Source organism: Octopus bimaculoides, chromosome 20 (assembly GCF_001194135.2).
Source record: "Octopus bimaculoides isolate UCB-OBI-ISO-001 chromosome 20, ASM119413v2, whole genome shotgun sequence".
NCBI lineage: Eukaryota > Metazoa > Mollusca > Cephalopoda > Octopoda > Octopodidae > Octopus > Octopus bimaculoides.
Genome location: NC_069000.1, coordinates 30,517,701 through 30,529,571, shown reverse-complemented (window position 1 = coordinate 30,529,571; position 11,871 = coordinate 30,517,701). Strand labels below are relative to the sequence as shown.

General features: G+C 37.9%; 1 protein-coding gene across 2 annotated transcripts in view; it reads left to right on the top strand.

The window, feature by feature from the left end:
• The window catches only part of LOC106876409 (zinc finger protein 271), a 25,369-nt gene extending 19,090 nt beyond the window's left edge, over positions 1-6,279 (top strand). For both annotated transcript variants that reach the window (XM_014924943.2, XM_014924944.2), the window contains exon 2: positions 1,479-6,279. In XM_014924943.2, the coding sequence (XP_014780429.1) occupies positions 1,539-3,569 (2,031 nt within the window). In that variant the 5' untranslated portion in view covers positions 1,479-1,538 and the 3' untranslated portion in view covers positions 3,570-6,279. The remainder of the gene's footprint in view (positions 1-1,478) is intronic.
• The last annotated feature ends 5,592 nt before the right edge of the window (positions 6,280-11,871 follow it).

Sequence of the window (11,871 nt, the reverse complement as noted above, 5' to 3'; positions counted from 1 at the left end):
TATATGTGTGTGTGTTTGTCTCCCACCACCACTTGACAACTGGTGTTGGTGTGTTTACATCCCCGTAACTTAACAGTTTTGCAAAAGAGACCAATAGAATAAGTACCAGACTTTACAAAAAATAATTAAATACTGAGGTTGGTTCATATGAGTAAACATTCTTCAAGGCAATACCCCACTGTGGTCACGGTCTAATGACTGAAACAAGTATAGGATAAAAGCTAAAGATGCTGACTTGACTATCTGTCGTTCTCTCTTAGTATTTTTCCCTAGTCCTAACTATATGTCTACCTTTATTTATTTCTATATGTCTTTCTTGTTGTTTATATGTTCATCTTATCCACCCATATGCTTGTCTTTTTTATATGCTTTCCTTATGTATAAACAAAAGTGTCAGTGGTTGGAGTTTTTACTAGCACGGAAAATAATTTAGTGGCTTAGTAGCAAGCAACACACAGGTCCCATTTCTGAAGTATGTTTTAAACTGTTTAGCATGATGGCTTTTTCAATGGTATGGCAAGGAAAAAAAAATACAAGTTGCTTGTCAAAACAATTGAAGATGGTCGCATGGTTTGGCCAAATTATTGGGTCTGATACATCAGCTTGGTAGTGGTTATCAAACTGACAATATCCATGCACCATCCAACTCTACAAAAAAAAAAAGCCAAAAAAAAAAATGGAAATCCAGTGCAATTTTTGCTCCTCCCCAACTTTTTACTAGCCCTTTAGTGTTCACATTACTCTGTCAAATGTAATGCTTATTTATTCACATTGTTTTGAATTAACTATGCATTATCTTGTAGCTTTTAGATTTCAATGATGTAATTGCTTTAATTTTAGGACATAGTAGGGTTGGTATCAGAGGCTGAATATAGCTAGTTTAGATGTTAAAGGGTTAATGTGAAGACAATATAGAATTTACATCCATATAATTGATTTACCTTCACCCTGGTGTTAAACAAGTAAGTTTAAGGCTGTGTCTTTTTATTAAAACATGGCAACTCATTCATCTCCTTTCAATCTGCATAGCTTGTAGCCCCTATGAGAATCACAACTATAAGGGTTGATTATTCACACATCAGTACAGCTAAATTTTGGGTAATTGCCAAATCTCCAGATGCTACCAGAAAAATAGCTTCATAACTGTACATCATTTGTTAACACACATGCAAGACAATCCATTGATGACTCTACATGGTGGGTCACATCACATGTTTCTAATCTTAAGGACAAATTTAGTGATGTAATGCTAGGTTCTAAAAATTGTAGGAGAGTAACAATCACAGCCTTTGGTCATCAGGGTTGGTTCAAGGTAAACAACAAACTCAAGCATCACATGAAGTAATCAGTAACAAAAGCAATTTAGACTATTAATCATAGATTCGGGGTTAATGTTTTTAATTAACAAAAAATGGTGAAGAAAAACATGTTTCATTCTACCGTAATGTTAATTATTTTCCTTTTTTTTCTCTCTTCAGCCTTGCTACGCATTGCATCTGCTATTTGTGGTGCCGATTATATAGTCCTTCATCAAGAATATGCCCCGCAGGAGACGAATATTAACCACAATGACATACTCTTGTGATATCTGCCACAAAAATTTCACTCAAATGTCCAGTGTTATCCGGCACAAACGGATACACTCAGGTGAAAAACCATTCCAGTGTGAAATCTGTAAGAAGGCTTTTTCACAGTCGTCAACTCTAGTCAACCATCAACGAACACACTCAGGTTTCAAACCATTTGAATGCAATCTTTGTGGACGCAAGTTTTCAAATCACTCAAGCTTATCTCGTCACCATCAAACGCACTCAGATGAAAAACCTTATCCATGCGATATTTGTAAAAAGTCCTTTTCTCGTTCAACATACCTTCTGTGCCATATTCGTACCCACACTGGTGAGAAACCTTACAGCTGCTCTGAATGTAACCAGACTTTCTCTCACCTCTCCAGTCTGGCTCGTCATGGTCGGATCCACTCAGGTGAACGTCCTTATCATTGCGATATCTGTGGTAAAACATTCTCGCAGTCGTCTATCCTTGCCAACCATCGGCGGATCCACTCCACTGACAAACCATTCACTTGCCAGATCTGTGAGAAGTCATTTTCCAACCGGTCTAGTCTTCAGCGCCATGTCAAAATTCACACATTACAAGACATGCCGTTGTCATCAACATCGGCATCGTCCCCGATTGTCTTCTCTTTATCCAGCCACGATGAACAGTCAGTGACAAAACCAAATGAGGAAACTGCTGACGATATGAATTTAGACAACAACAACAACAGCTGTGAGGAGATAATTTCTAACAGTGATGAGAACCCCATAAGATGTAACTTGTGCTTTGAAGTCTTTCCACTGGAGACTGATCTATCAAACCATTTAAATGATAAACACCCAGAAGTTGTGATGGCAGAGAAATCTTACGCAGAACCTAGCAATGAAACGAAATCAGAGAATGCCGAAAGCAATGGTCTGATACCTGTCTTCAGTGATGCCACTCAGTTGGTTGACAAGTCCATACAAAACCAACAAATTCCACAGCAGATTCCAGAAACTGTTAAAAAGAAGCGCCAATATGCATGCAACTACTGTCAAAGACTATTTTCTGATCGTTCTAACATGTGCAAGCATCGGAAGAAATGTCAGCTTACTTTCATTTCAAGCATGGGCTTAGCTTTGATTTCAAACCAACTTCCCTCTGCTCTTGTAGATGGTGGCTTCAATATGCCAATACCACCACTACCAACTGTACAGTGTGAACTTTGCCATAAGTCCTTTGCAAAGCAGTCACATCTGGCTTCTCATATGTATCAGATACACCGTCCTCTTGGTGAAACAGTAAAAAATGACAATGCTAATGTTCAAAAAAATACTCGCTATGAATGCAAAATCTGTTTGAAAACTTTCACCCAAGCCTCTAGTCTACAGCGTCATGGTCGTGTTCATTCCGGAAACAAACCCTATCATTGTAATGTATGTTCCAAAAGTTTCTCACAGTCTTCAATCCTATCAAACCATCTAAGGATTCACTCTGGAGAGAGACCTTACAAATGCGATATCTGCTCCAAGAGTTTCTCCAATTCATCGAGTTTGTCTCGTCACATGCAAATACATTCAGGAGAAAAACCTTACAAATGCAAAATCTGTTTAAAATCATTCTCTCGCTCCACTTATGTAGCATCTCACCTCCGAGTGCACTCAGGTGAAAGACCTTTCCAATGCAGTATTTGCAACCGTACCTTCTCTCAGTCATCCTCTTTAGTCAGACATAAAAGAACCCATAGCGGTGAGAGGCCATTTTTCTGCGAGGAATGTGGTAAATCCTTCTCTCAGTCCTCAGTACTTGTTAACCACCGTAAAACTCATTCTAAAGACAGACAGTTCACTTGTAAGACCTGCCTTGAACCTTTCCCTGATAAATCCAGCCTGCTTAAACATTTCAAGGTCCATTGTAATAACAAAATGAGATCATATCCTTGCAATTACTGTGGTCGTGTGTTCAAACGAGCACCCTATCTCGCTTCACACATGCGAGCTCACACCAAAAAGTCTATAGTACCCTCATAATTATTTGGAAAACTTCTATATAGGAGTTCTCAATTGTGTTTTTGTGTTTTCTTTTTTAAGCAATCAAAATATCCTTGCCAAAACCATGCTAAGTGTGGAAAATATTTTTTTGCTATCATCACCATTTCAAGACAGTTGACACCCCTTACTCTCTTCTGTGTCTATATTCTAGCTTGAATATAAAAAGAGAGAAAGATAGTCTCCTGTGTTTGTCCTACAAGATCTAATTACAGTTAAAGGGTGGCTTGCTTGCAATTAACAGATGTTATTGTGCTAGGAATATGGCATGAGTAAATCCAAACATGCAATCTTTCAGCAATACAACCATGCTTTTAAAAATGATAATACAAATACTGATATTTCCAACATAGACACAAGGCCACAGCTTTGTGATGGAGGGTATATTCACTTTAATCAACAACAGTACTTGTCCCATGTTTGGCAAGGTCATAAAATTGTAAGGAAAGATGGTAGAGTTCTTATTTTATCAATCCTGCAGATATGAAACTAATATTTTTATTATTATCAAAATTATTATTATTTGGCAAATATATAAACACTCGTCCGTCTCTCTCTCTCTCTCTCTCTGTCTCTTCCATTTAACAATAGTGAAATTGCTAACTAAACTATCCAACCATGGGACAGTATAGAAAAAAGAAAAGAAAAGGGAAACACAGTTACTCCACAAATTCTTGCAAATATTTGTATTTGCAGACCATGTCAACACAATAACCTTAGCAAAAATGATTACATTGCAGGCCTCTGCTTCTTTTTCCTTTGGCTTGTTTCTACATGGTTTGACTGAAATACATTTAGTCTCTTTCATTTATATATATATATATATATTTATACACACACACATACACATGCACACATATTCGTGTGTGTGTATATGTATATATATGTGTGTGTGTGTGTATGCATACACATACACACACACACACACACACACACACACACACACACACACATATATATATATATATATGTACATGTACACAAGTGAAGATGTATGTGTGTACATATAAAATTCCTTGTGAAAAATGATAAAAAAAACATATTTTTTGAAGATTTATAAAGCCTGAACCACACAGTATTTTAAAGATGTGTACACATACACACACATCCCACTATATATATGTTAATGTGTGTGTGTAACGGTTGTCAATTTTTACCATATGCAAGCATATTTCCATAGTAATTCACAATGTGTGTGTTTGTGTGTGTATGTATGAATATTCAGATACATACGTTTATGCCTCTGTGTGTGTGTGTATTTATGTGTGTATGTATGTGTGTGTGTGGATTAGAAGTGCTAAGCAGTAATGTATACAAGTATTGAATATAACTTGTTACTAGTTCAAATATGCTTGAGCCATATTTGAACATTTAAGATAGCCATTCACTGCACTTTCTCCATGACAAAATGCAGTAATGCAGTGAATGGCTTCCTTACGGGTTTGAATATGTCTCAAGCATGTCAACCGGTAACTGGCACTCAGCTGGTTACGACGAGGGTTCCAGTTAATCCGATCAACGGAACAGCCTACTTGTGGAATTAACATGCATGTGGCTGAGCACTTCACAGATAAACGTACCCATAACATAGTTCTCAGGGAGATTCAGTGTGACACATAACGTGACAAGGTTGGCTCTTTGAAATACAGGTATTATTTTTGCCATGTGACTAGAGTGGAGCAACATGAAGTAAAGTGTCTTACTCAAGGACACAATGTGCCACCATGAATCGAACTCACGACCTTATGATTATGAGCTGAATATATTAACCACTAAGCCATGCATCTTCACCTGAACTGGTAACAAGTTTATACATACATACATATATATATATATATATATATATGTGTGTATATATATATAAATATATATATACAGGGTGTCCACAAGGTCTGGGTACATGGAGTAAATAAAATCATACCATAAACAATTAAATATAAGAAATAATAATTTAAAGTATGTATTAATCCCCATGTACCCAGACTTTGTGGACACCCTGTAGAAGTGCAACTCATGCCAGCATGAGATGTTGGACATGAAATTTTATAAATATATATATACACATATACACACACGTTTTTTGTGTAAATGCAAATCAATATATATACACACACACACACACACACAGATTGAAAACTAATGTTGGTGCGTGTGAACAAATTTTTACAGGTTTCTTTTATTTTTTTCATAAAGCTCTCCAAAGAGAATGTGGATCCCCCGACATATATCACCGTCATTATTCATCTATTTATCAATTAAAAAAAGAAAAAAACAATTTGACAAAAAGAAAGTTAAATAAACCCTTTTTTTCCTGTGATTTCTTTCAGACCTGACCTTCCTTCCCCTCGCCACTATTTTTCTTTAAAAATTCTCACTTTAAATGTTTGTCTTGAATGTGGGCCTCACTCCCTCCGCTCCATAACATTAACTCATATGCAATGACACTCTCCACTTCCTCCTACTAAACCCACCCTTTTTATCTTTCATTTGTTTACACTCACACATTTACTTAATGTCTTGTAGATGTAACTCAAACTTCTTCTTTCTTAAACACCTTTTTCTCCCACCAACACCACGTCCTCTCCCTTTATTATGTTTGTTTGTGTGTGTGTGTGATTTTTTTTTTTTCCAATTTAGAGAAGGGGGAGGTGGTATCACTCTTTTGCTGAATAAAATATTCCACTTTTGAATATTCCAGTGTGTTGTCTTTCAATTTACCATTGATGTTATCTCACATGGCTGTCATTGAAGCATTTGGGCTAAAACTAGTTGAATATCCATGTAACTGTGTAAGGTGGTGAGCTACCAGCAAAGTTGGCATGTTGGACTTAGCATTCCTTCCAACTTCACATCCTGAATCCAAATGCCTCTGAGGTCATCTTTGCCTTTCATCCTTTCAGGGTCTATAACAAGTACCAGTTGAGCTCTGTGGCTATGTAATTGACTTATACCTATAGCAGTGAAACAAGGGCTATGACTATAGAGGACTTGCGAAGGCTTGAAGGAAATGAAGCACGCATGCTCCACTGAATGGATAATGTCAGTGTGCACATACAATGGAGTAAATGATTTGGGAGGAAAACTGGGCACATAAGAGGCATCAGATATTGTGTGCAAGAGAGAAGACCGTGCTGGAATTGTCATGTGATACTTATGCATGACAACAGCTGCTTAAAGAAATTTGTCATATATGTATATTTTAGCTTACATTTTAATTGCCAACATCAATACCTGGTACGCATTTAAGGTAGGGTAGGGTATTAAGATATTTTAAATGAGGAGGGTGGTCGATGCGGAAAGGGGGTTGATGGTCGAAAAAGTTCGGCGACCTGTGGGCTAAACCACGCTAGCATGGAAAAACGGACGAACAAACATACATACATATATAATCACATAAGTTAAGGTGTTACTGATAACATTATTGAGCTGCTTCTAACACAGAATTTGAATTTATTCTATTTGTGCGGTGCAATTACAAATCAGCAAATAGTTTTTACATTATTTATATATACTTCAGGCTATTTCGATTTCGTTTCAGAATCGAGGTAAGCCAGCGGCATTGATAGTCAGCGAAACACCGGTATCTGCTTCTTCTGGAATGACTTCATTCCGTCTAGATCTGTCATTTTCCTGTGTTTTTTAACATCTTATATTTTTAAGGGATCTTTCCCAGACGACAAACCACAGGGTTTGGCTTTTAACAACATACATATGTTAAATATATATATACAGGTTATCATCAACTTACGAACGATTGACTTTATGATGATTGGTGCACCAGCTCTTAGCAGCAATAAATAGTTCAGTTGAAATCTAATGGCTATAATTTCTTAGAAATTAACCCGTCTGCGTGTGATGTCAGTTAATAAACGCTTCCCCTAGGTTTGGTTATCGATTGCCACTGTAGTTATCCTAAGTGTTGGATGAATATCCTGTCGGGGAGACATCAAGGCAACCTTGTATTTGTTTATAAGACGACTGTTTGAGACTCCGAATGCTTTTACTAACGCCAGTATAATAGCATAACACAGAATGCTGTGTGTAACTTTTACCTGGGAATGTTCCTTAAGAATGTAAAAATATAAAACAAGGCTATGTAGATCTATAGGCCGACTTACAGTCGGAACCACTTGTGGACGACAACCTGTATGTATATAGATATATAAAGTTAAGATCCAAGTGTAGGAAGTTGTTAGTTTCAAGCAGTCCATGACAGGTATAGAAAACAAAAAGTGGACAGTGTATGATCAGAAACAATAACAATTTTTTGGCACCGAAGGCTACACACTTTTTCCAATATCAAAGTTACGAGGAAATTCGAGAAGCTACAAGTCTCTAAATAGTGCACAGTTAGCAACTAAATTTGTTATGAATAAGAATAAAAATCCGAATTGAGGGAGTAGAACGGGTAAAATCCAGGCTACATATGTTCTTGGCTAGCTAAGGTCAAGAAGTTAAAAAGGGGAAAGGATGTGGTCAAATGTGTGGCAGTGAAATCGTATAAGGTTGTTAGGAATGAGGAGATAGGAGTAGTTAGTTGCTGTCGTTGTGGTGAAAGAGATGGCTGTTATAAATATTTAATAGGGATGGGTAAAATCAAAAACTAACAGACCTCGAGGTATTAATTTCTTAGTGGATAGCTGGTGCTGTTACTGTTGGCTGCTGGCAGTGGTTCCCAACCAATTTTTGGCCATGCCCCATCGAATCATTTCTAAAATCCTGATGCCCCCTTGTGATATTTAATTTTTGTTATTCAAAATTTGGTTAATGTTTACAATATTACCTGGAAACAAAATAAAGAAAAAATAGTGCAACGAATGTAAAAAAAAAATGCGCGGAAAGCAACGGGGGAAGGGACTTCGGAAAATTCACAAGATCCGAGTTTTTCCGTCATAACTTTTAGGAAAATGTTTTTTTTTTAATGAAATTTTATATAAATACCATTCAACCGGCATAGATTACTATCATAAAGAAATGTGTGGGAAAATCTTTCCCGAGGTGTGAGGAGAGGACTTCGGAAAATTCACAAGATCCGAGGTTTTTGCCCATAACTTGGTGACTGTTTATCGTAGAAAGCGGGTATAAATCCAAATTTTAAATATTCGTCTGAATATTGACGAATTTTTTTACTTGTACGAATCGGCATAACTACAAATTTCTGCACCCCCGACTTTGGATGATCATAACTTTCAGAAAAATGGATATTTTTAATGAAATTGTATATAAATATGTGTTATATCATGTAGATTCCGAATATATAAAATTTTGGGGGGTTGGGAAAGTATTTTAGGAGTGGTTGGAGTGGGGAATTTCGAAAAATTCACCGGAGTCCACTTCAATTCGTTTTAACTTTCAAGAAAATGGATATTTTTTAATGAAATTCTCTACAAATATACCTCGGACTATGTAGATTCCGAGCATATAGAAATTTCAGGGGGAAACAATTGGGGGCTATTTTTTGAGAACTGTTCCCCACTCGCAGGTGTTTCTGAACAAGTTCATATTTGTTTCATTTTCTCCGTTTTGTGCGTTTGTGCATCCGTAGATTTCTAACACACACACACACACACATATATATATATATATATATATATATGTGTGTGTGTGTATGTATATACTAGCAGCTAAGCCCAGTTTCACCCTGTCGGTTTGGATGATGTGGCGGTAAAACCAGCTCTGTGTAAGCATTCGACTTGTTTGGGCACGCTTACGTTAATAAAGACAATTTTAGAATGACTTTTTTTCTGTCAAAACACTAAAAATAACTGACCAACAAAAAAAACAACCAAGATTCAACCAAATCAAAAAATAAATCCAAATACTAAGTGAACAAAGATATACCATCCCACTTGGTCTGCGTCACAGTAAATATGCACACACGTACATACACTTAACACCCGTAGTACCAGCGCCAACTATCCATTAAGAAATGAATACTTCGGGATCTATTAGTCTTTATTGCATCGGTTACTAAAGAAGCAACCTCACCAAGCTTACTTGGTGTGGAGGATTTTAGACACCCTGCAAATGGGAAACAAGGCTTGAGAAAAGACAGACGAACTCAAGGGAGTCAGTAAAGTGGCTGTGAAATAATGTGTACAAGCGCAGGCGTGGTTGTGTGGTTAGAAGCTTACTTCCTAGCCACACGGTTTCAGTCCTACTGCATGGCACCTTTGGCAAATGTCTTCTACTATAACTCCGGGCCGCGAAATATTTTTCCCACGAAAGTTCCGGACCCCAGTTATGAACTCATTTGTATACAACCAATCAGAGCTCAACTATCAAACTAATTTATGAGCGCATAACAAGTGATGGGCTATGAGATAAGGTCACTCGGGTAAGGAGTGACCATGCTTCTTTTCACTTTTAAGAATGCTTGTTGTTCTTGTTCTTGTTTCAACCATAGTTGCCTCTGCGTAGTTATTTGTGTTGTTGTAAAACAGTATGGGGAGAGGGTTGCTAGCGCATCACCCTCTTCCCACATTTTGTCCATCCATATCTTTACCATATTGGTCCCTAACAAAATCCGATAATAGGTATAGATGCAAATCTAATTACTTGTCTCCTTCTAAAATCTGGCATAACTTGGCGATCCGTCAACTTACAATTTGAATGTCAACCTTTGTTAACTTGACAACAAGGTCAAGGTGAGCTCTGATTGGCTGTATGCAAATGAGTTCAATACTGGGTCCGGAACTCTCGTGGGGAAATAAATTTCGCCTTCAGGCCGGTCAAAACTTTGTGAGAGGATTTAGTAGATGGAACAACCGGTATTTGTATGTAAGCACAGTTACCTCCCTTGCTTGGCAGTTGTTTAAAACAGCTCACCACTAGAAGGCGCAAGCAGCGTTAAGGCTCGGATACTAAGCCCTGGCACTTCCTCTTTCGCATCAAGACGCCGGAGAGCAAAAACATGACCTAGCTATCTCTCACATAACCACGGCAACGAGCACATGAGTTTACGCAGAAGATGAACATGATCCTTTCATCAGACTTTCTCTATTATTATTCAATTTGTATACATCTGAGATCGAGAGTAAAGGTATTTAAAGTTGCAGTTTGTTCTATGAATTCTTTGTACTGTGTTTCTTTTTCGAATGACATGTTACAGCCTTCTGAACAGAGTCATCATTAGCTGGCTTCACAGCCTGAGAAGATCACCATCAAAAATGGTAACCATGACGTTCAAAATCACAATTCCTTCTAAAATGGTGAGCCTCGGACGAATTTCTGACCTGTGGATATGCATTCCTTTTTCTACTTCTCGACCTCGTCTACGTGATCAATCCGCCATTCATTGTATAAGGATATACTACGGATGTCTCTCTCGTCGCCATATCGTCTTCTCCATCAAAAACAATTTGGCGCCATTTACAGACGGGAACTACATATCATTTTTACCTCGTGTTGTAACTGAATTTACAGCTTCGTCCTTCGAAGACAGCTTCCTAGGGGAATTTTCTTCTTGCGTGTAAAAAGAAGAAGATTTTATCTGGAATTCACAGGGATAACAATTTTTCCTACGTGCCAGGTATGAGTTTCTTTCTCTCTCTCTCTCTCAACCCTACCCGGATTATCCATGTGTTGGCCATTGATTTGTTCTTCATCCGTTGGCAAGGGCTTATCCCATTTCATCCTCTGCTGCTGAAAAAATTCCTAGTTCGATGCTCGTCGTGTCTTCATTCAACTAGGGTGTTATGACTGCCATTTCTAATGGTGTTTCCTTCAACCAGCTTGTTCTTCGTGGCGTTCCGTTTCCTATTATAGTCTAAAGAAGAGTCATTTTCCTTTGCTTCAATTTTACGGAAATGCTAAGATGTTGTTTTCACAATCGGAATCGTTTTTCAATTTCTTCTAATATTCAGCCGGCTCAGAGCAAACCCCACATTGCACTTACGGGCATTCCTTTTCCTCTCGCACTTTCAGTTCGCGATATGATAATAGGAACTCCATCGGACATGACGTATGAATCTTTCAAAACTGAGGTTCTCAGACGTAACTCTCCTTCGGATGAAAGTAAATTTCGCACACTCTTGCAAACCCCCACCGAGTTTTTGCAACGGATCCGGGAGTTGACCGATAGTTCACATGAGGGGCAGTCATTCGTCAAACAGTTATTTTTTTCAAGGATGCCTTCCAATGTCCAATCGATTTTAGCTCCCATGATGGAACATACGGTCCTTGAACAACTCGCCGCCTCCGCAGACAGAATTATGGAATTCTCTGGCACCCCATCATCCGCCGACAACGTCGTCGCAGTCGCTTCTTCGTCTTCTTCGCGAGC